The sequence below is a fragment of the Stenella coeruleoalba genome (assembly GCF_951394435.1).
Source record: "Stenella coeruleoalba genome assembly, chromosome: 10".
NCBI lineage: Eukaryota > Metazoa > Chordata > Mammalia > Artiodactyla > Delphinidae > Stenella > Stenella coeruleoalba.
The window spans coordinates 65,525,389-65,549,725 of record NC_137156.1 but is presented as its reverse complement, the minus strand read 5'-3'; the positions used below and the strand labels follow the sequence as shown (position 1 = coordinate 65,549,725).

Here is a 24,337-nt window from a genome sequence, read left to right as displayed (position 1 = left end):
ATGAATGGAGGAGAGTACGAACCACATCTAGAGCCTTACCCATCCAGCAGTCCATAGGCAGACAGTCAAGCCCTCACCATCTTGTTCTCTGGGCCCAGCCCTCAGCCAATGAGCTCTGTCTGCCCCCTCTCCTGGATTCTTCTCCACTGCTTTCTCAGTCTAAAAATGTCCTGTCCCCGGTCCCTGACAAACACGACCTATTGTCCTGGCCCCTCTCCAAAGGAGCCTGAGAAAGGGTCATCTACACCACTGACAACACTTCTTTGCAGGCTCACATTCAAGGCCATGGCAGGCTGACCAGCCCTCACTGGATCCAGAGGCCCCTCTCAAGCCTTGTCTTTATCTCCACAGGCACTGGAGACACTCTGTGTTCTGAAACTGCCCCCTGCCCGATTGTCCCCTGCTGCCACTCTCCTGGGTGCCCTCCTGCCTCCCCCGTGGCTCCTGCTTGGTCTCCTCCAAGGACCCTCCTCCTAAGAGGCAGGGCTGGCACAGGTGCATCCGGGCTGCTTCTCCTCCCAGTCCTCACACATTCCTGGGGACACCCCTTCTCAAGATACCAGTTATCAGGGACACACATCACTGGTCTGTATCTCTGAGCTCAAGACTCCCATGAGTGCCCGTGGTTGTCCACACTGAGCTGTTGGCTGCTGTTGGCTGGGTGCCGCCGCAGGAGCCCTGAGCTGAAAGCCTGGGAGCCCCACCTGCTCCTTCTTCCTCCTGAGGACACTCCCTCTGGCCTCCCACCAGCCCAGCCCAGCTCCTACCACCGTCTTCTCTCCTCTCAAGTGTAGCCACAGCCTCCAGACTCCACCTTCTCTGGTTCCAGGCTCTCCCCAGACCACTGTCCGCCCTCCACACCATTGTCTAGGGGCTCAGGCCAAGCACTGATTGGGCCATTTCCCCCGCTGCCTTGAGGCAGGGGCATCGGGGTCTGGGTCTTGATGCTCACTGCTGTCCTCAGCCCCTGCCCTGCAGGCCTCAGGTGTCAGGCTGCCCCATCCACCGCAACCACTCAGACAGTGCTGAACCCCCTGCTCTTCCCCATCTCTGCGCCTGGTCCCTCTGCTTGCCCTGCCCTTCCGCCTGGGGAAGGCTTCAGGGACCTTCAAGCACACAAGGCATCTCCTCTTCTTGTCTGCCATAGCCCTCAGGAAGTCTCTTCTGATTTAACCCCAAGTAACTCCGTGTCCAGTGCTCTGGTTGAGTCACCAGGCCGGGATGGCCAGTGCTCGGGGGTGGAGGGAGCACAACTGGGAGAGATAATGAGCCAAAGTGTTAGAGGGGCCCAGAGGCCATGAAGCAAATTCTGATCCAGTCTTCCATGGAATGGCCATGTGACTGAAGGCCTGTGGACTCTTGGCAATTGGCTGGGGCACTTCGGAAGGTGGCAACCGGGAAGGATGGCGCTGGTTGCGCACTCAGCCTTGGAGAAGGAAGGAGAGGTGGGCTTCTGTGCAACCTGGTTTCACAGTCCAGGTGTTGCCCCAGTGGCCTCTTGGTCAAGCTGTGTCCTTTCCCCAAGTCAAGGGAGGAAAAGAAGGTGATCACAGTAGCAAATAATTGGCAATACACATGGCTGCTGCTGTCTGGTAACCCTGAGATTGTCGCTGTGCTCTCTTGCCTCTGCACCTTTGTATGTGTTCATTCTTCAGACTGAAGTCCCCTTTCTCGTCCTTCCCTGAATCCTTAGGAGGGTCCCCTGCCAGGTTCTCAGGCAGCACCTCCTATGGTGGGGGGAGAGCCTTCCCTTCCTCCAGCATCTGGCTTTCCTGGTTTAGTCCTCACAGCCTGTCAGAGCGGAGGTCTTCTCAGGAAAGACACAACAGCCCTTGTCCCAGGCACGTTGCCCCTGACTCCACTTCTGGTCCTTGAGAAATCCTCATGCAACCTTCACCCCAACGAACTCAGGTATGAGCCCTGATCCTGCATCTCCTCTCTCCTTTGCTCCTCCCAGCCATCCTTCCTGTCCATGAGACTCATGGCCATTGTACCTGTAGACTTAGCCCTGAGTCTGGACTGCATCTCTGTGAGTGTTTAACAAGATGCCTGGCCCCTCCTGGACTGTCACCTCCATGTGAGCAGGGACAGCATCCCCACCAGCACTGCACACAGAGCAGGTCTCCTTAAGTTCTTACTGGGTGTTGGAGGAGGAGGGCAGAGGCGTGTGAAGGGCACAGGAGGGACCCGAGAATGGAGACGCTGTGCTGGACCTCTTGGCCCTGGCCCCTCCCCATGCCCTCCTGGAAGGAACAGCTGCCTCACCCATCTCTCTGTTTCTGCCTGCATTCACACACACACACACACACACACACACACACACACACACACACACACACACACACACACGTGGCATCCCAGAGTTACGGATTCAATCTTGGTAAGTGGGAGGAGGGGAGACGAGTGAAACTGAAGTCTGGAGGATACTGATTTCACAAGAATTTATTTTTCAGAGTCCAGTAGCCTGAGCCAGAATAAGCATACGATTAGGACTCTTCTCTGTCTCATGATGCAAAGCCTTGATGTGCTGATTACGGGCACATTCTTATCACTATTATGCGACATCTTTGCATCGGCTATGGTGGCGCCCATGGTAGCTTTGTAATCCTGACACTCTGGGCCTGTGAACCAGGAAGAAACAGGTTGCTCTTGGTACTGGACCAGCATCAACACAAGGCCCCTCCCCACCTGGACTTCCCTCTTCCAGGGCCACACCAGGATCCTTGGGGCCCCAGTTCACCCTCTGGCTGTGACCTGTGGAGCTTGTGTTGAATCCCGACACATACAGGCAGAAGAGAAAACTGAGGCCCACAGAAGGCAAGGGGCTTCCCAGGGTCACAAGCCCAACCCATCAAAGCTGGATGACAGCAGGGGATGAAAGCTCCAGTCAGTGCCTTTCAAATTCAGCAGTCATAATCCCCTGGAGGCCTTGTGAAAATGCAAATGGCTGGGCCCCAGCCCAGAGTCTGATTCAGGAGGTCTGAGTGGGGCCTGGGAATCTGCCTTTTTGTCAAGTTCCCGGGTGGGACCCCACTTAGAGAACCACTGCTCTAAGGGATGGTAGAGCCAGTCCTGGAGGCCTGGGGCTCGGGTGAGGGAGGGGCCAGGTAAGAAGGCCTTTCTCTGCCCTCAAAGGGGTAGCAGGTAATTGGTCCAAAGGACGTTCCACTACCCACCCTCAGCAGCCCCTGCAGCACACAGGGGCCACTTACCTTATTACAGGTGATGTCAAAGTTACCCCTGTCCTGGTCCAGGGTCACTGTCCCCACACACTGTTTCACCAGCTGGAAGGGGAGACTCGTGGTCAAACTGGAACCCCCAGCCCATAAACTCCCAGCCTCACCCAGGGGCTGAAAATCTTCCCGGAAGCCCCCTGTTCACATCCCTGGGAAGCATCCTCCAGTGCCCCCAGCCCCCAGCCTCACCCCATTCTCCTTGAAGTCACACTTCTCCGGGGGCTGCTGGGTCATCCTGGGGCACACGGTCTCCTTCACCATGAAGCTCACAGGCTTTGGGGTGTCCGGGTCCTCATCCTGGTCAAGAATCAACGTGGGGAGACTGGGCCTGGGCTCATGCTTCCTTCTCTGATCTGTCTCCCTGCCCCCACCTAGATGGCAGCCTCTCCAGCCCCTCCTGTGTGCCTGGCCCTGGGCTTGGTGCTGGGTGCATGGAAGAAGGGACAGAGCCCGTTCCAGGCCTCACGGGCACACAGAGAACAGGAGCGGACCTCAGACCAGCTCTGACAACAGCACCTGAACCTCTGAGGGGCTGAGGGAAGTCAGGGGTCGCCTGCAGGTAGAAGCCTCATCACGGTAACCACCAGGCTGAGCAGAGCCCTCCCTGGTAGGGAACAAAGAAGTGCAGAGGGGACCAAAGCCAGGAAGTCACATCACAGAGTCAAGGACACCCCCTCCATCCTTGGAGTTCCCAGAAGCCCCTTAAGCCCGAACAGGGTGTACAGGGCGCCTGTTCCCACAGTAGAGATGCTAAGGCAGGAAGCTCTCAGGCTGGGAGGGGACCCAGCTCTGGGAAGGGTTCCTGGAAGAGGTGGGAGCCCACCTAGAGGGAGAAGTCCCTTCCTGACAGGAGGTACAGCCTGAGCAGAGGCGGTGACAGCGTGGCCATGGCTGGCGGGAGACAGCCCGCTCCCCAGGGTCCTCCTGACTCGCGGCCTTGGGAGGTGGGTCCAGCTCCAGGAGGCGGTAGAGATTAGCTTCTGAGGACCGCTCGTTGAGCTGATCCAAAGCACGAATCATGGCCTCGTTGTAGCTGAGGGTCTGGGCGCTGGCCGAGGGCACCACTAGTCCCAGCAGCAGTAGCCACAGTGACCACCGCCCCAGGGCAAGGCTGGCCCTCTGAGTCTCCATGGTCCCCAAGTCGGCCTCCTCCCAGCATGCAGGACCCTCCTTTATGCCCTTCGTGGGCCTGATGCAATGGCCCAACCATGCGTCTTCCTGACCTGTCCCATCACTGATCTCCTCCCCGGCTGTGAGCTGGACTTGCCTCAGCCCCTGCTGTTGCCTCACGGGATTGCTGGGCAGTGGGCAAGGGAAGCCTCCTGTGAAGATGAAGAAATGGTTTCTCCATCTCCCTGACAATGTCTTGGCCTCTCCTGGGGCCCATGGGGAGTGTCACAGGCAGGGTTGCTCAAGAGTGTTGAGTCCTCCAGGAGAGTGAGGACCAGGCTCTGTCCTACATCCCCTCTGCCTCCACACTCTGGCCTCCTCAGGAATCAGGGTGACAAAGTGTATTCTCTACTGAACCTCCAGTTCTAGGCACTCCCTGGCATGCAATAGGCAGTCAATGAACATCTGATGAGTGGTTGACAGTACCACTCACAGCTAAGGACTTACACACCCAGCCAATCCCTATGCAGATGCAAAGCCCACACCATCTTTTTCTCTGCACTCAGCACTCAGACAGTGAGCTCCATTTGTCCCCTCTCCTTGATTCTTCTCCACTGCTTTCTCAGCCAAAACATTTCCTCTCCCCCGACCCCACCAAACGTGGCCTATTTCCCTGGCTTCTCCCCAGCCAAGCCTGAGAAAGGATCATCTATACCCTGACCACACTTCTTTGCTCCATCTCACCGTGAAGGCCACTGCAACGGGACAGCCCTCCCTGAAACTAGAGGCCATGCTCAAGCCTTATCTTTTTTTTTTAAATTTTATTTATTTATGGCTGCAGTGGGTCTTCATTGCTGCGTGTGGGCTTTCTCTAGTTGTGGCGAGAGGGGTTACTCTTTGTTGCGGTGCACGCGCTTCTCATTGCAGTGGCTTCTCTTGTTGTGGAGCACGAGATTTAGGCACACTGGCTTCAGTAGTTGTGGCTCACGGGCTCTAGAGCACAGGCTCAGTAATTGTGGTGTGTGGACTTAGTTGCTCCGTGATATGTGGGATCTTCATGGGCCAGGGGTCGAACCTGTGTCCCCTGCATTGGCAGGCGGATTCTTAACCACTGCGTCACCAGGGAAGTCCATCAAGCCTTATCTTTAACATCACAGGCGGTGGAGCCCCTCTTTCCTCCAGAAACTGACCGATTGTCCCCTGCTGCCACTCTCCTGGGTGCCCTCCTGCCTCCCCCGTGGCTCCTGCTCGGTCTCCTCCAAGGACCCTCCTCCTAAGAGGCAGGGCTGGCACAGGTGCATCCGGGCTGCTTCTCCTCCCAGTCCTCACACATTCCTGGGGACACCCCTTCTCAAGATACCAGTTATCAGGGACACACATCACTGGTCTGTATCTCTGAGCTCAAGACTCCCATGAGTGCCCCTGGTTGTCCGCACTGAGCTGTTGGCTGCTGTTGGCTGGGTGCCGCCGCAGGAGCCCTGAGCTGAAAGCCTGGGAGCCCCACCTGCTCCTTCTTCCTCCTGAGGACACTCCCTCTGGCCTCCCACCAGCCCAGCCCAGCTCCTACCACCGTCTTCTCTCAAGTGTAGCCACAGCCTCCAGACTCCACCTTCTCTGGTTCCAGGCTCTCCCCAGACCACTGTCCGCCCTCCACACCATTGTCTAGGGGCTCAGGCCAAGCACTGATTGGGCCATTTCCCCTGCTGCCTTGAGGCAGGGGCATCGGGGTCTGGGTCTGGATGCTCCCTGCTGTCCTCAGCCCCTGCCCTGCAGGCCTCAGGTGTCAGGCTGCCCCATCCACCGCAGCCACTCAGACAGCGCTGAGCCCCTGCTCTTCCCCATCTCTGCGCCTGGTCCCTCTGCTTGCCCTGCCCTTCCGCCTGGGGAAGGCTTCCCTGACCTCCATCCAGAAATGGTACCTCCTCCTCTTGGCTCCCACAGCCTCAGGAAGTCTCTTCTGATTTGACCCCAGGTGGCTCCCTGTCCAGTGCTGTGGATGAGACACCAGGCTGGGGGGTCAGTGTGGGAGTTGGTGAGAACACAGCCGGAAAGGTCATGGGCCAAAGCAATAGAGGGGCCACAGGCCAAGAAGGAGATTCTTGTACAGTTTTCTGGAGGAATGACCATGTGGTTGTGAGGCCTGGGGTAGCTCCTGGACTCAGCCGGCCTGTGGGACTCTTGGGGGCATGGCCAGGGCACCTCAGAAGGTGGCAACCGGGAAGGATGGCGCTGGTTGCGCACTCAGCCTTGGAGAAGGAAGGAGAGGTGGGCTTCTGTGCAACCTGGTTTCACAGTCCAGGTGTTGCCCCAGTGGCCTCTTGGTCAAGCTGTGTCCTTTCCCCAAGTCAAGGGAGGAAAAGAAGGTGATCACAGTAGAAAATAATTAGCAATACACATGGTTACTGGCTATTAGGTAACGCTGAAATCCTCCCTGTGCTTTCCTGCCTCTGAAACTTTGCATTTGCTCACTCTTCTGACTGAAGTCCCCTTCCCCATCCTCCCTGGATCCTGTGTAGGTCCATAGACTGCAACTCCCGTGGTGGGGGCCTGCCTTCCATGCCTCCAGTCTGGCTCTCCTGGCTTAGTCCTTACAGCCTGTCAGAACGGAGGTCTTCTCGGGAGACAAACCACAGCCCTTGTCCCCAGGTGGGTTTACCCCTGACTCCACATCTGGTCCTTGAGAAATCCTCATGCACCTTTCACCCCAACAAACTCAGGTATGAGGCCTGATCCTGCAGCGCCCCTCTCCTTTGCTCCTCCCAGCCATCCTTCCTGTCATGAGACTCTGGGCAGGAAGGGGAACTGGACCTCAGGCTGCTGTGCCCCCAAACGTTGGGGAACACCCACCAGCTCCCTGAGTTGTCCAGTTCATGGGGAAAATGAAACCTACAGGTTAAATCACTCAAATAAGGATCTACCATCCAGGAAACAGGAGATGCAAGACTTGGACCAAATGCCCCGACTCACCCACCATGCTGGTCGTCTCACAGGGACCAGGGGAGGGAATTCGGCCCTCGCTCCTGCCCTCTGCAGTGAGTAGGGAAGGCAGCCACGGCTGCTGTGAGGGTGAAGACTTGGGTCAGGGCTGAGTGTCAGGACCCTCTCTCTGCTCCGGGTCAGCGTCTTCCTTCCCACTTCCCACTTCATGTGAAGCAAGGAGCTGCAGCAGGTTATATCCCCCTGGAAAGCCCTCAGCCCAGCTGGGGTTTCCCAGGCCTGGGGTTTGGTGAAGGAGGCCAGCTGGCAGGAGGGCAGTGCCACCCCTCTCTGGGGGTGGGTACATAAAACCAAACAGAGGCTGCACCCGCCACACTGTAGCCAGAATACTTGGTGGCATCAGGGCGACCGTGCTGCTGCTGCTGCTGCAGAGCCAAGCTTGAGGCCAACCTACCTCCCTGTCCAAGGACCTCAGCCTGCGCCAGGCTCCGGCTCCGGATCTCACCACCAGCCACGACAACAAACATCCAACCAGCTCCTCTCCGCAGCATCTGGGGCTGTGTGATAAGGTGAGCTGGGCCCGGGTGGAGGCTGAGTGGGAGGGTGCCTGAGCTTTGCAGAAGAGGGCCATGCTCACAGCCAGCCCCAGACATGTAGCAGACTGGTGGGCATGGGTACCATTCCTGTGAGTGGGTTTTACTGGGGACATGGATGTAGAGATGACAGTTGGGGGCCGAGGCCAGTTCTATCCCCAGAGGGTGACAGAGGGTGCTCTCTCCCCAGAGCCTGGGGACTCTGGATGCCTCGGGTACATCTGAGAAGGCACATTCTCCCTCATTCTTCTACCAGGACAAAGACCTGCAAACCCCCAGGATCTCAGGGTCTGCCTCCTGGAGACCACGAGCTTCGGCAAGAAGTGGGCTGAGCCTATAAAGACATCAACCTCCAGGAGGCTCGAGTAAGACAGGGCACTTCACACGAGGCCCACACACCCCTCCACCTTTCCTGGGTGCCTACGTGGTCCCTCCCCACAGACTGGCATGTCCTAGTGGAGGTCTTAAGTCTGCTCGTGGATGCCCTGGGAAGGTAGAAACAGCCCCTCCAGAGGCTCCACCCAGGTTCTGGCGTTTAGTACGCGCTTTTGGAAGTAAAGAGAGAAGGGACCAACTCCTGGGGAGAGGGATGGACTGGAGATCAGAACACAATTTCCTTTGATTCCATTTCTTCAGCCCTACCTTTCTCGTGATCCCAGATCCAACTCAATAGATCCAGGTGGCACCTGCTTTTCTTATTTCCAAAAAGTAATTTGGAAGCCAACAAATATTAAACCAAAAAAGAAAAAGAAAACAAAAAAAACAAAACAAAAGAAAGTAATCTGGAGATTTTAAAGGCACCTTTCTGACTGCTCACTATCAGTTAAGAACCACTGATCATGGCTCCAGCAACAACCCCTCGCCCTTCGGAGAACTTCCTTTCAGATATAGAGCTCGATTAAAACAACACACAAGGGAAGAGCCTGGGGAGGTGGGATTGTAGATTGGATGGGGATGGAGACTAGGAGGGCTGTTGGGTGGCAAGACTTTGGGTGGGCTAGAGCTGTGTTTGGTGAGAGCCATGCTGTGTTGGTGTGAAACCCTGGCTATGAAGTGGACATGAGACAGATCCCCCTGCTGTCCCTGAAGCTGGTGAAGCAAGGGGCTCCCTATATGGCTCCCTGCCATGATGGTCACCTGTGTGCCCATGGGCAACCTCATCGAAGTGAGTTTTCTTCCAGTGGCACCACTGAGTGGGGTGCCTGGGGTCCATCCAGTCACCAAAGCAACAACCCTAACAGTAATCCTTGGGATGGTCATGGAAACCACACTGTGGGGGGAGCCTGGGGCCCCTTGTGTCCTGTCCCTCCTCACAGCCTCCCATGGACATGCTGTCTGTGGAGACCTGAGTCCAAGGATGTGACCTGTGTGTCTGGTCCTTCAGGGTACAAAGGGCTCCTGTACATCCACCTCCTCTGAACTCACAGCACTCTAGTCAGGTAAGCAGGGCTTACCACCAGTCTCATTAGGCCAAGGAAGAAACTGAGGCCCAAGGCAGGGTGGGGGTGTGGCCTTGGGAAGCAGGTCTTGGTCAAGTCAGGGTTGATGGCAGTACACAGAGCTCTGGCTCCAGTGTGAGTTTTCCTTGGCCCAATATGGGGCCTCCTGTCTCTCTTTTGGATGAGCCCCTGGCCACCTCTGTCTGGCCCACCAAACACCACCTTGGCCAACCCTGCATCTCTCCTACAGCCCATTGCTTTAAGAGGCCTGGAGACTCAGCTTTTTGACCTGCTTTGCTATGAGCATTGAGGGGCTGCTCTGGGGGGTCCCTTTCTGCTCTGTGCCAACTCCCACTCTCTTTCTTCCCTTCCTGAGCTGTCCCCTGCCCTGTGGATGCTCAAGATCATGGGTGAAGACAACACGTACACGTTGGACAAGTATGGAGTGAAGTAAGTTGCTCTGAGAATGGCTTCTGGGGCCTCCTTCAAGTGTTGTGGGAGAGGTGGAGCCACTACTGGCCAGGGTCAGCTACATAACTTGCAAAATGAAAACATGGGTCCCTTGGCTCAAAAATTATTAAGAAATTCAAGCCCTCAGAAGTCAGAGAGATTGGAAGAAAGAGAAAGACTCCACTGGCAATTGATGGCTTTGAAGATGGAGAAAGATGAGCCAAAGCCTGGGGACAGCCTCTAGAAGCTGAGAACAACGGCAGCCACCAGCAGACAAGGGATTCACGACCTCAGTCCCACAAGCACAGAGGACCAAATTCTGCCAACAAGCTGAATGAGCTTGGAAGTAATTCTCCCCCAGAGGCTCTCAAAAGGAATCCAGCCCTGCCGTCTTAGCTGGGCCTTGTGAACACAGAGCAGAGGAACCCATCAAGCCTCCTGGCATCTGACCTACAGAGCTGCCAGGGTAAAGTTTCCCTTTGCATGCCTTAGAAGAAAAGAATGTTGGCTCCAGGAAACCTCTCTGAGCAGTGATGACATCACAGAATGGAGTGAGGTCAGGAGAGACGAGCAATCACCAAACTCACCCAAAAAGACCGTGGGGAAGAGTGGCTCCCATCACAGGACACCGCTCAGTTTCATCAGCAACAGCAGACTCAAGCTGTGTGTTCTTGTACTGATTCTCTTCCCTACAGTTTTCACCGCCTCAGCAGCACAGACAGGATGGCACAGTGCGGAGCTTGGGGAGGGCATCAACACGCTGGCAGGAAAGTCCACCAAAACGGAGAATGAGAAAGGAGCACTGGCCCACTCTGAACTGCATCCCCTGTCAGATGGAACAAGGCTGGCAGCTTTAATCACCATCACTTCTGCAAGCCCTTCAGGGTGAAATTTAAAAGGACACAAACACAGCTTTTTCTTGACTAAAAGACTGTCGAGTGACTTAAATTTCTCACACCATTTTATACACTGTGTTTTATTTTTTTCATTGCTCTTATGCATTTTATTTATTTATTTATTGTTTTTGTTCCAAAGACTAGTTTTATTTATTTTTCACATGTCCACATTTCTGTATGTGATAGTCCTTTCCTTTTCTTTTTAAAAAAATATTTATTTATTAACATCTTTATTGGAGTATAATTGCTTTACAATGGTGTGTTAGTTTCTGCTTTATAACAAAGTGAATCAGCTATACATATACACATATCCCTATATCTCCTCCCTCTTGCATCTCCCTCCCATCCTCCCTATCCCACCCCTCTAGGTAGTCACAAAGCACCGAGCTGATCTCCCTGTACTATGCGGCTGCTTACACTGTGTTTTAATGTTAGGTAGTTTTACTTGCTTTCGTTTTGATCAGGGTTTATGTGTTTGTTTATATTTTGCACTTGTTAATATGAGACATCCGCGGGATGGTTCTCACAGGTAAACTAAATCTTTTCACTGTCCTTCTCGCTCTGTACATGTATGTATTTCTAGCCCCCAAGCATGGTCATCAGTGAGTTCTGTCTCTATATGCTGTCAGTTTCTATTACAGGAAGGACTGCTATGACCTCATGGTACAGCAAACAAGATCAACAACAACAAAGTCATAAATAATGAAAAAGACAGAAAAAAAGAAAACATCAAAAAATAAAAACAAAAACTTCCCTAACTCTCCCTCCTACCATGGAACCGACTCTTTCCTGGCCCTTCCTCTCCTTGCCCTCTTCTCTCCCCAAGCAGGGCACACTTCTTACCTCTGTGTGTGGAGCCACAGAAAGTGGCTGGAAGGACAGAAGCTCTAAGAAACTCCTCTCTCTGAAATGGAGCAGGACCCTATGATCCTTGCCCCCCATGTCCTCAGTCTGCCTTTTGTCTGTAGAAAACTTTAACCAAAGAATAAGTTTGACCAGAGAAGTGAAAAAATGCAGGAGCAAAGAAAAGCAGTCAAACAGAACAAAACAATAATAGTTTAGTCACTGAGCAAAGACAAAGAATTTTAGTTCCCTCTCAAGGGCTACAGATAATGTTCTGAGCCACATCCTGTGAGCTGTCTTATAGATACTGAAACCCACACCAGGTGGAAGAAGTTAACTACATCATGCCCAGACTGTAGACATGACAGAAGCTGCCACAATTCCGAGAACTGGCCTCAAGGAAATGGGAAAAAAACCGACCCTGGAATTGAAGATTAACTGTATTTAAAACAATCAAGATGACGCTGGTCAGACCGCCACATGAGCAATTTCAAGATGACCGTCAGGGCTGACGGTACTGTTTCCGCATGTAGCCCCTCCCCCGTCTATAAAAGATCTTGTCCACTGATTGTCAGTGGCGGGGAATCGGCGTTTGGACACCCTCCAAACCTCCCCACCCTCCCTACCTTACCAGCATCCGAAATAAAGCCAACTTTCCTTTCCACCAACCTTGCCTCATTATTGGCTCTCGAGCGGTGAACAGCCAGACCTCACTTTCGGTTACATCACAGTGGTCGTCCCCTCACCTGACTGGGCTCCATCTTTCCCCATCCTACACCCAAATAATATCTTTGAATCTTTTCACCACTACCACAGAGCCCCACTCAGCCAGTTAGCCACAGTCTCAACTGAGAGGAGAAGGAGTTTCTTAGAGGATTCCACGCTGAAGCTGGCGGCGGCCAGGACAAAGGGCCTGTTGTACTCCGGCAGTGGGCTCCAAGGAGGACCACAAGGCCTTCTGCCAAGATCCGGATAGCTGCAGTTCAAGCCTTGCCTGCAGGGCCTATATGCGTATACGCAAGGTCACTAGGGTAGAGCCATTGCCCTACAATACCATACCCCAAATTTTCACATAACCAACTGAATTCTTTTGAGAGACATAGGCTGCCCCCTCACATACTCAAATTAATTGTACTGAAGGGCTGTGGACCCAAGTGTCTTCTGTGTCTTAGGCAACATCAGACGAGAGTGACCATGACGGACTCCCAGGAGGATGATCAGGCCCATTGGAGCACAGACTGGCCAGGCTCCCACCTGGAGCCAAATCAGCTAAATGTATTACTATTAACCCAGATGCAGCAAGTTGGCAACTGCATATACCCCGCCTCTAAAGCCAGCGGGAAGTCTAGGGCAAGGCACTCTTTATCACCACAAGAGAGAATTTAGACTAGTTTGTGTGTTGTGGGTGAGTATAGGCCAGACTTCCACATACTAAGTAGCAGCAAGCCCAGCAGGAGGTCTTGCTCCTGTGGGGTCAGAATCCCACAAGCATTTAAACTTACAACAGTTACTATAGTCTGTGCAAAATATATAAAAGAGTTCAAAATTTCATGATGAGGCTTAAAAAAGTCATATCAGTATCCAGAAGGTTTGTTCTGTCCTGTTTGGTGGAGGCTGTTCACTCCTGGGGGCAGCAGTTGCGGGAAGGTTTCCAAGAGTCCTTAGATCAAGACTCTTCATTGGCCGTTGATCAAGCTGAGGATGAGAGTAGCAGTCTGGGTGAAAGTGGCCAGACGCCCTGCTGACAAAAGCTGAGAGAGAGGTGAATGGTGCCTCCTCCCACCCTTGACGCTGTGAGTCGAAGGCCTTCTATTCCCATCACCAGGGTAGTTACTCTCTTCACAACCAAGTGATCGAACGACCAGTCCCTCAGCGATCACTGGTCCCGTCTCCAGTCCTCCCCTTGTCTCACCGGCACCACGTGCCCAGACTCCTCCCTACGTGCCCAGCAACTTTTCATCCTTATACTCCTTGACCCATCATAGAACATCTCTCTCTGCCCTGACAGGGGGTCTACACCGGCGGGACCACCTTAGGGGCTGTCACCTCATGTTCATGATCGTTATCGTCACTGTCCCTCCTGCCCTTCCAGCAGCAGGGCAGGCAGCACAATGAGCACTAGGGCAACCTCACCCACCACAAGGCTCTTCTGGGCAACTTGCAAATTCCAGTACTAGGAGCTTCCAGGGGTGCATGGGAAGAAGAAAAGTGGGGTGAGAAAGATTACTCATGTGGTTGGAGAGTCTTCCAGATTGTGTGGGCCTCCTCCCTCATTTCCAAGGCTCATAATTAAACATTCTATGTAACTAGAAGGTGGTCTTCCAGGGAATCGTCCCATTTAGAGCTCAAGATGCCTTCCTTAAGTGTGTGCTCCGCTGGGAGGTGAGCCTTGGTGTCCACTTATCCTTTCAGGGTTCCCTGTCAGAGTCCATTCCATCTCCCAATGGCACCGACTGCTTGGAAATGAGACAGGGCATTAAAGGTCCGGGGAGCGATCTGGGTAACTCTGCACTGCCGGTAGTTCTTACTGTAAGGCAGTGCCATTGTGGATTGGATGTATTTTGTGAATCCAGGTGTGAAACATAGACCATCTGAGAGTCCTGGAATACTATATGCCACGTATGCTGTGCAGATGGGGATGGCATCGCTGGTTATTGCCCTGGAGTTCCCTTTGTCACTCAGCTGTGGAGCTGGTGGTCAGCCACACTGGCCAGGCTTCCTTGGCCTCAGGTGCTGGCATCGCTAGGCCTTATTTTGAGTTTGATGCTGAAGGTAGATGGATCACCATTCCCTGTGTGATGGTGTATCCACATGATATGGGTCCCCACCTGGGCAGTGCAGATTTGATTCACTTGTTGATTCCATTGATGTTATCCTTGAATGGCCGTTTTCCATGGGCATCTGCAGGAGTCATGAACAGGGGTTGTGGGTGCTGAGCAAAGCATTATGTTTTGCCATAATGTTTATCCCCACAAAGATTGGGACTTGACTGTTCAGTTGTCCCACAGCCAGGCACCTGACCACACTGTCAGTTCATGGTGTACTGCCCATGAATCAGTGAAAAATGTAACAAGGTGGATTTTGGGGGATGTCTTCCAGGGTGGCTACACAGCCCACAGCTCCACCCACTGAGTGGAGCACCCTTGTTCATGCACAGGTATAAACAGGTACCTTGGAGGCTGAACAGCTGCATGTGGTGCAGCCCACACACCTGCCTTTAACTTAGCTGATCCATCCAGGAACAGGAACAGGCATCTTCGGGAAATGGGTGAGCTAAAGATATGAGGCTATAATCCAGATGTGTCAGTGATTACATTATGTAAGTAGCCCTGTGTTAACCAGGTTTTCTACTTTCTGTTTCTGATGTTTTCACATCCCCTCCCAGGGTTAGCAGATGCCTAGAGACAGCAGACTCTCTCCCTCAGCTCGCTTTTCACATGCAAACTGACCAGCACCCCACCCCACCCTCTCTGCTGCTGGGACTCTAACCCCCTGTCCTAATCACCCCAGGGTCAGGCATCAACAACTTGGGCAGCCCCTACACCCCAGCCCCAGCTCACTGAAATTACTCAAGCTAGCCGATCCTAAACCTGGTCAGCCTCACCCTCAAGCCTCGTCCATTCCTTCCCTGGAGAACATCACACGGGCTTCTCCGCAGTGCCCCGCCCTGGCTCTCTGCTTGTCACTGTCCTCTCCTGTGGGCCAGCACGACCCACTCCTCCCCACGGGAACTGTGAGCAACAAACTCGCTCTGCACCAGCGATGGCTCCACAGCTGAATAAGACCCAAACCCTGGGGACATAGGAACCACTGAGAGAGACAGAGACAGAGAGGGAGGAAGAGAGAGGGAGGGAAAGAGAAAGAGAGAAACAATTTAGGCAAAATGTAGGTGACCCTGGGAATAGAGAATATGAAAGTTTTTTTTGTACATTTTCTACTTTTCTGTAAATTATTACCAACTAAAATGTTTTTGAAATTTTTAAAGTTACAACACTGAGGGATTGCATAAGCATTACATTCCTTTTATTTGTAAACTGCTTCTACTCTTCGGTCTAATTCTTGCCCCTAAGACCTTGTTATAGTTGCACGCTTCTCTTGGAAATAATGAGCCAATAAAACATTATTTCCTTTTATGTTGCTTAACACATATTTTAACCAGTATTAATCTAATTTTTGCAAATTAAACAGAATAAATAAAATTTCCATTTACATAAATGTACACAAACACACTGCCACAAACACCCACACAACCACACTGACACTATACCCCTACACTCACATATAAACCTGCACATGCCCACTCACAACACCCGTGCACACATGAATGCCCAGCCATACATACACATACACACCCCTGAATTACATACACACACAAACACTTTATACACTCCTCATACACACACATCCACACACACATTTTAGAAATCCCCATACACGACTCTACTGATATATCCCACACAGAAGAAACATCCCACACTCAAAATCCCCCACAAACCCACACACACCCAGACACACATCCCACATACACATTTCAGACACACCCTGACACCTACACATATACCCACAAACTCACACCAACATTCATTCTATACAACTTCACATACACACAAACTACACTCAAACCCACACACACACTCTCACACACCTAGGAACACAACATACCGATACTCTCACAAACACACTGCACAACACTTCCAACACATACATACACCTTGACATTTTAACACCCAACGATCCAACCCCCATCCACACACACACACAGAAACACAGAAACATTTTTGAGAATAAAAGGAGGCAAAAGCCTACGGAAATGTTCCAGATTAAAGGAGGCAAATGAGACCTGACAGCTTCCTGACACACCTGACCCTAGGCAGGAACCTGTAACGCAGGTGAGAAACTCTGTAAAGCACATGATTATATCATCTGACATATAGGAAAAAGTACTGTATCCATGTAAATGTATAGAGTTGATAATTGCTCTGTAGTTATATAAGAGGCTACCCCTAATCATAAGAAATACAAATAGAATTCTATGAGGCTAAGGAAGCCAGCTCTATCTACCACCTTAGCTTTAGATAACTTCTCTGTTTTGGTTTCCTTCTCTGTGACAGCACGGAATAAGTCTATGTTCTAAGTAACAGTTAGTTCTCCGTTTTACCAACAATAAGTAATGTTGCCAGTGCTTCGAAGAGTGGAGAGTCTAGTTTCACAAAATCTCATTCAATAGAGCTGAGATTCAAAAGAATCACGAATAGAAGATCGAGTCCCCAGGGGAACCCCAGCTGCTAGCCTGCTGCCTGCCAAGACACCAGGGCAGAAAAAACCGCAGGCAGTTCCCCTTGGAGGTTTCCATGAGCCCTCAAGCTTTCCCTGCAGTACCCACAGATGGCCAGCGGGGGCGATCTCAGAGCAACACCTTCAAGTTACTAGTCGCCCTAGGCAGCAGCAGCATTTACTTCCCTGCCAGGGCACCTGCGCTGCTACCAGAAAAACCACCTCCCTAGGGACCAACTCATCCATTGGGTACAGTAGGCACTGTACCTACGGACCATGATACTTCTAGGGACCCACAAAAATATTTTAATTTTAATTCCTTTTAAGAACAGAATATTAACATGACTATAATAGCAATGAATATATAACATTATATCTAGCCACGATTGTATTCAACTATGTACGAATGCAGTTATAAAATGTAATTTTTAATACTTTTCTGTGGATGAATGGGTCCACGAAGGTGAAAGTGCCTAGGACCCATGAAAGTGACAATGTAGCCCTCTGTCTCCCCTGCCAGCTTCCTGTCCTGCTCTGGCTGAGGTGACACAGAGGCAGAGTGACACACAGGAGAACAGGGGGCTGCAAGTAGGACCCCAGGGACCAGGGCAGCCCTGACCCTCGGGCTGAGGCTAGAGAGACCATGGGGGCTGAGGGACGAGACTTTTGGGCTCTGACTGGCAGGGGCATTGCCGAGTCAGAGCACAGGCAGTCTGGAGGGTACCCCGCCCTACTGTGCCAGCTGCTACCTTCTAATGGCCACATGGGAAAGGCTAGTGCACAAGGGCCAGTTCGGTGCCCTCAGGGAAGTCCACTGTGTGCATGGGCTGCATTTAACTCATCTCCTCCTGCTCTGATGGGGATTCCAAGTGTCTCTCTGGGTCCCTGCACTGACAGACGAGTCGGCACTGTGCCCTGAGACTAACACACTCTTAACTATTGTCTCCTGACTCTCTCACCCTCTGAGATTCACATTTGGCCCCTATGAGGTCCTTGAACTTCCTTCTCTACCTAAATGACAGACCAACCCCTTAAAGGAGGTAATGTTGTTCCCAATTACAGATAGAGAGACAGAGGCCCAGAAAGATCAATTCTCCTGCTCAGGGCCACACGGGCAGGAGAGCAATTCCTTTCAGACATCTAGACCCCTCAGAATTCTCTCCCTCTGCCCCACTGAGGCTGACCTGGAGTCCCCTGTCCCGTCTCGGGAGCCCCCAAACTAACTCCTGAGACCTCACTGGTGGGGCTCAAGGGCAGGGTCCCCAAGGACCTTGCCTGATTACAGCCCAGATTCCCTCCTTGGCACAGCAGGGGTCTGGGGGATGGAGAAGCCCCTCCTTGTCCTCACTCATTCCCTCCCTCTTCCTTACCTCTTGCTCTCCTCCACTCGCTGTGTTTGGCTTCTGTGCTGCCCCCCACTGAAGTTACTGGCCTTCACATCTGCACAAACAATAGGAAAATATTAGGAGTCATCTCCCTGGGCCTCGTGGGCTCCTGTCCTACTCTGGCCACTTTGTAAAATCCTCAATGCCCCTTGGCTTACAGCACCACGCCCATCCCACTCCCCTCCTGCACCACCACCCTGGACGCCTCAGGCTCTTCTCTCTTCTCTCCACATCAGGCCCCGCGCCTGACCCACCTGGGCCGAGTGGGTGAACTCTGCACAGCTCCACCACCATCACAGGCCACGTTCCCTAGAAGCAGGGCCTCAGCTGGGAAGTGAGAGGCATCTGATTTATTGAGGAGTGTTGTCTGGAGGAGGGAGGCGGAGGGGAGCAGGATAGGGCAGAGGAAGGAGCTGAGCAGGGACGTGCTCTACCCTGAGACGAGCTTCAGCCTCACCCACAAACGCCTGGAACCCCTGCTTTAGGACTGACTGAGGCGGGGGCTGGGCTTTGATGTCGCCTCATAGTCAGTCCCCATCCACAGGCTGAGGGCAGAGGGGACACAACCCCCCAGGCATCTCCTGGGAGGCTGTGAAGGCAGCTGTGAAGGCGGCACCTGTGAGCCATTAGCATCCATATTGCACATTTCAAACAGATGGGGGACGGGGCGGGGGGGGGGGGGGGGCGGGGGCGGGGGCGGCAGCTGCCCAGTGAGGGGGGTCTGGGCAGGGCACTCACAGCACCTACTGCCCAGTGCCCCGCCCAGGGACCAGCATCCCCCTGGCACCTAAGAGCCAACCTGGTAAAGACTGAACTTTCATCTCCCCCCACCCGCATCGCATACCTACACCAGGACACTGACCAGACCGTGACCATGCTCTCTGGAAGCTCCCCACGCCCCCGCTGCATTGTCCAGCCTGTCAGGGAATCAACCTGCTTCATCCTGTCTGCAGTCACTCCATCCCAGTCAGCCCTGCACTCTGCCAGCCTCTTGGGCAACCCTCCTTCCATTCTCTCTCCCCTCCTCTGTTGGCTACTGCCCTGGCCTGATGCTCAAAGCCATTTATGGAAGGGTCTGATACTTGTTCTTTCACGGGTAAGGGGCCCAGTGGTCACACAGCAGACACTCTCACCAGCCAATCACTTTAGAAAGCACTGACAAGGCCTGCAGACCTCCCTGCCAGGGACCACTTTGGCTCCCTGGTCAAGGGTGGAGATGAAAACAATGTAAGCATCCAACCCTTTCCACTATCAGTGGTCACATATGCATGTTGAGGGCCTCATCATGGCAAGGCACATCTGGCCAACTCCGATGTAAAATATGAAAGGACAAGGCAGGGCTGAGGATAGAAAAGTGTTGCCATGGTAGCAGGATGGGCAGTCATGGGAGGAAATTGGAAACAGATGTGATCAGCACAGACCCATATCATCCTGATGAGTGATCCCTCTCTCCGGTTGGGCAGGGATGTGCCAGCTGTGATAGGCCTGACATGTAGCATTTGCTGATTTCCATGGTGTAAGTACTTCCATCAAGGCCGATTTCAAGCTACCAAGAGTTTAACAACCAGCTCGGAAAATCCTGACCATTTAACAACTGGCTCTGGCAAGCCTGTATCCTCTGGCACAGACACAACACAGCCCCCTGGGTGTCCTCTGCAGGGATTCCTTCCTCAGCTTGGGTTGATGTAGAGTGAGAAGCATGAGGTTCCTCTAACCTGCCTGAGATCAGCCCCACCTGCTCACCAAGAGGAGACAAGCCTGACAGGTAACAAAGTAAGTGCTCTGTGAGATCCTGTCCTCTGTCCCTCTCAGAGAGGGGAGTCTGTGTCTTGGTACAGGTTGGCCCACAAGCAGACCTAAGACAAGCATTTAGTGGAAGTAGTTTGTTTGGGAGGTGATTCCAGAAAGCACCAGCACGAGTGTAGAGAAGGGAGACAGGGCAGGACCTGAGTCAGAAGAGGACGTGTCAATGAACAGGTCACAGAAGTGGGCGACAGGGGCTCAAGCCAACTGGGGACCTCAGGGGGAGGTGTGACATGTCTGGGAGTGGACCCCCCAAGGAGTGAGGAAGAGGAGGTATTTTTCCACTGAGTCCCCCCAATGGTTGGTTGAGGCTGCTCCCTGCGTTCAGAATCCCCAGTGTTTCCAGTCCGCCCCAGAGCAAAGGTCAGCTAGAGAATGGGGAGGGGGCAGGATGTGCATAGTGTCTGAAACACCCAGGCACACAGAGATGTGACCCATGCGTCACTCTGTGTGTCTTTCACATTCATGCAGAGCTCTTCACCCTGATGAACAGGATCCTTCTTTTTTATTTAATTTAATTTAATTTATTTTTTTATACAGCAGGTTCTTATTAGTTATCTATTTTATACATATTAGTGTATATATGTCAATCCCAATCTCCCAGTTCATCCTACCACCACGACCACAACCCTCTCCCGCCACTTTGCCCCTTGGTGTCCATAGGTTTGTTCTCTACATCTCAGGATGCTTCTTTTTAATGCTGCATATTTTTGTAGCAGGTAGTTCCCTAAACACAAGCTCACCACTGAAATCTCAGACCCAGCTAAAGAAACAGTGATGTGTTCAATGCCAGAGGAAAAGCCAGGAGGAGTAGGATTTTCCAGACTTCAGACTGTCAAGGAGAAATGGAACACTATGGGCATTGTACCTGTAGGCTTAGCCCTAAGACTGAACTGCGTCTCTGTGAGTGTTTAACAAATGTCTGGCCCCTCCAGAGTCACCTCCATGTGAGCAGGGACAGCATCCTCACCAGCACTACACACAGAGCAGGTCTCCTTAAGTCCTTACTCAGTGTTGGAGGAGGAGGGCAGAGGTGTGTGAAGGGCACGAGAGCGACCCGAGAATGGAGACGCTGTTGGCCCTGCTGCCTCTCCCCATGTCCTCCTGGAAGGAACAGGGGCCTCACCCACGACTGTGTTTACAGGAGTGATCTCTCTCTCTCTCTCTCTCTCTCTCTCTCTCTCACACACACACACACACACACACACACACACACACACACAGAGGAGGCATCCCAGAGGTAAGGACTTGGTCCCAATAAGTGGTAAGAATGAGAAAATTGAAATTGAAGCCTGGAGGAAGTTATTTTCACAAGAATTTATTTTTCACCATCCAGAAGTCTGAACCAGAACTTATCAGACCCTCAGGACTCTTCCCTGGGCTCAGGGTTCACCAAAAGCCCTTAATGGGTGTGACATCAGGCAATCCTTCACCGTTTTCTGAGAATACGTGGAATGCGGAAATCTGGCGGGGACCACGGAGGGAGCCATGGCCCTGGCCAATTTGGACGCCAGAAAGGAATTCTCCTGACACTCTGAAGCTGTGAACCACAATGAAATTTATTTCTTTTGTGACTAGGCAGGGGTCAGGACGAGAAACCTCCCTCCCCACATGAACAACCCCCTAACGGACACACCAGGAGCACTGGGCCCTGTTCAGCCTTAAGCTGTGACCTTTGGAGCATGTGGATGAATCCCTACATCCACAGACGTATGGGGAAACTGGGGTCCACAGATGGCAAGGGGATTCCCAGGGTCACAAGCCTATCCCAGCAAAGCTAGACGGGAGTAGGGGCTGAAAGCACATTACTCCAGTCAGTGCCTCTCAGAATTCAGCAGTCAAAATCCCCTGGAGGCCTTGTGAAAATACAAATGGCTGGGCCCCAGCCCAGAGTCTGATTCAGGAGGTCTGAGTGGGGCCTGGGAATCTGCCTTTCTGTCAAGTTCCCGGGTGGGACCCCACTTAGAGAACCACTGCTCTAAGGGATGGCAAAGCCAGTCCTGGAGGCCTGGGGCTCAGGTGAGGGAGGGGCCAGGTAAGAGGGCCTTTCTCTGCCCTCGAAGGGGCAACGGGTAATTGGTCCAAAGGATGTTCCACAACCCACCCCATTATCAGCTCCATAACACAGAAGGAGCCACTCACCTCATTACAGTTTATGTCAAATTGGTCCTTGGACTGGTCCAGGGTGACTGTCCCCACACACTGTTTCACCAGCTGGAAGGGGAGACTCGAGGTCAAACTGGAGCCAGCAGACCATAACCTCCCAGCCTCACACCAGGGGCTGGAAATATTCCCGGAAGCCCCCTGTTTACATCCCTGGGAAGCATCCTCCAGTGCCCCCAGCCCCCAGCCTCACCCCATTCTCCTTGAAGTCACACTGCTCCGGGGGCTGCTGGGTCGTCCTGAGGCACACGGTCTCCTTCACTGTGAAGCTCACAGGCTTCGGGGTGTCCAGGTCCTGATCCTGGTCAAGGATCAAAGTAAGGAGACTGGGCTCAAGCTCATGCTTCCTTCTCTGATCTGTCTCCCTGCCCCCACCTAGACGGCAGCCTCTCCAGCCCCTCCTGTGTGCCTGGGACCTGGCATGGTGCTGGGTGCACAGGAGAAGGGGACGGAGCCCACTCCTGGCCTCGTGGGCACACAGAGAGCAGGAGGGGACCTCAGACCAGCTCTGATGAGAACACCTGCACCTCTGACGGGCTGAGGGAAGTCAGGGGCTGCCTGCAGGGGGAGATCCTGTCACCGGAACCTCTAGGCCCAGCAGAGCCCTCCGAGTAGGGAACAAAGAAGTGCAGAGCGGACTCAAAACAGGGTAGTCACATCTCAGAGCCAGTGACCACCCTCTATCCCTGGAGCTCCCAGAAGGCCCTTAAGCCTGAACAGGGTGTACAGGGCGCCTATTCCCACAGCAGAGATGCTAAGGCAGGAAGCCTCATGCTGGGAGGGGACCCAGCTCTGGGAAGGTTTCCTGGAAGAGGTGGGAGCCCACCTAGAGGGAGAAGTCCCTTCCTGACAGGAGGTACAGCCTGAGCAGAGGGGGTGACAGCGTGGCCAGGGCTGGCGGGAGACAGCCCCCTCCCCAGGGTCCTCCTGACTCACGGCCTTGGGAGGCGGGTCCAGCTCCAGGAGGCGGTAGAGATTAGCTTCTGAGGACCGCTCGTTGAGACGATCCACAGCATGAAGCACAGCTTCCCTGTAGCTGAGGGTCTGGGCGCTGGCCGAGGGCACCACTACTCCCAGCAGCAGTAGCCACAGTGACCACCGCCCCAGGGCGAGGCTGGCCCTCTGAGTCTCCATGGTCTCCAAGTCGGCCTCCTCCCAGCACGCAGGACCCTCCTTTATGCCCCTCCTGGGCCTGATGCAATGGCCCAACCACGCGTCTTCCTGACCTGCCCCATCCCTGATCTCCTCCCCGGCTGTGAGCTGGACTTGCCTCAGCCCCTGCTGTTGCCTCACGGGATTGCTGGGCAGTGGGAGCGGGAGGCCTCCTGTGGAAGGTGAAGAAATGGTTTCTCCATCTCCTTGACAACGTCTTGGCCTCTCCTGGGGCCCATGGGGAGTGTCATAGGCAGGGTTGCTCAAGAGCATTGAGTCCTCCAGGAGAGGGAAGACCAGGCTCTGTCTTACGTCCCCTCTGCCTCCACACTCTGGTCTCCTCAGGAATAGGGTAAAGGAGTGTATTCAGCACTCAATCTCCTCCTCTAGGCACTGTCTGGCACAGAGTAGTCATCAGTTAATGTTGATGAGTGGATGACTGTACCAGCTCCTTCTAGAGCCTTACACACCTAGCCCAAACCCTAGACAGACAGTCAACCCCACACCATCTTGTCTTTTGGGCCCAGCCCTCAGCCAGTCAGGGGCTTGGCTCCCTCTGTCTCCTGTCCTGGATTCATCCTCACTGTTTTCTTGGTTAAATAGTTCTCCACGGGTCCCCACCAGACATGGCCTGTCCCCCTGACCCCTCCTCAACCAAGCATGGGAGGGGTCATCTGCACTGGGACCCCAATTCAGTGCCGCCTCTCACACTCAAGGCCACTGCAGGCTGGCCAGTCCTCACTGGATCCAAATTCACACTCAAGCCTTGTCTTCAACTATACAGACTCTAGAGACACGTCTGTCCTCCTGAAATGGCCCTTGACCGATTGTCCCCTGCTGCCAATCTCCTGGGTGCCCTCCTGCCTCCCCCGTGGCTCCTGCTCGGTCTCCTCCAAGGACCCTCCTCCTAAGAGACAGGGCTGGCACAGGTGCATCCGGGCTGCTTCTCCTCCCAGTCCTCACACATTCCTGGGGACACCCTTTCTCAAGATACCAGTTATCAGGGACACACATCACTGGTCTGTATCTCTGAGCTCAAGACTCCCATGAGTGCCG

At 53.4% G+C, this 24,337-nt stretch overlaps 1 protein-coding gene across 1 annotated transcript; it reads right to left on the bottom strand.

Annotated features, from left to right (window-relative positions):
- Positions 1 to 2,851: 2,851 nt before the first annotated feature.
- LOC307192958 (uncharacterized protein) lies at positions 2,852 to 23,786 on the bottom strand (the record flags this gene model as incomplete). The annotated part of the gene is made up of 8 exons (XM_079934335.1): positions 23,066 to 23,786; positions 22,323 to 22,430; positions 22,109 to 22,180; positions 21,400 to 21,506; positions 4,140 to 4,425; positions 3,426 to 3,533; positions 3,213 to 3,284; positions 2,852 to 2,857 (listed from the first exon to the last, which is right to left on the bottom strand). The coding sequence occupies exons 1-8, from the start codon at positions 23,552 to 23,554 to the stop codon at positions 2,852 to 2,854; spliced, it is 1,248 nt and encodes a 415-aa protein (XP_079790461.1). The 5' UTR covers positions 23,555 to 23,786.
- Positions 23,787 to 24,337: the final 551 nt, after the last annotated feature.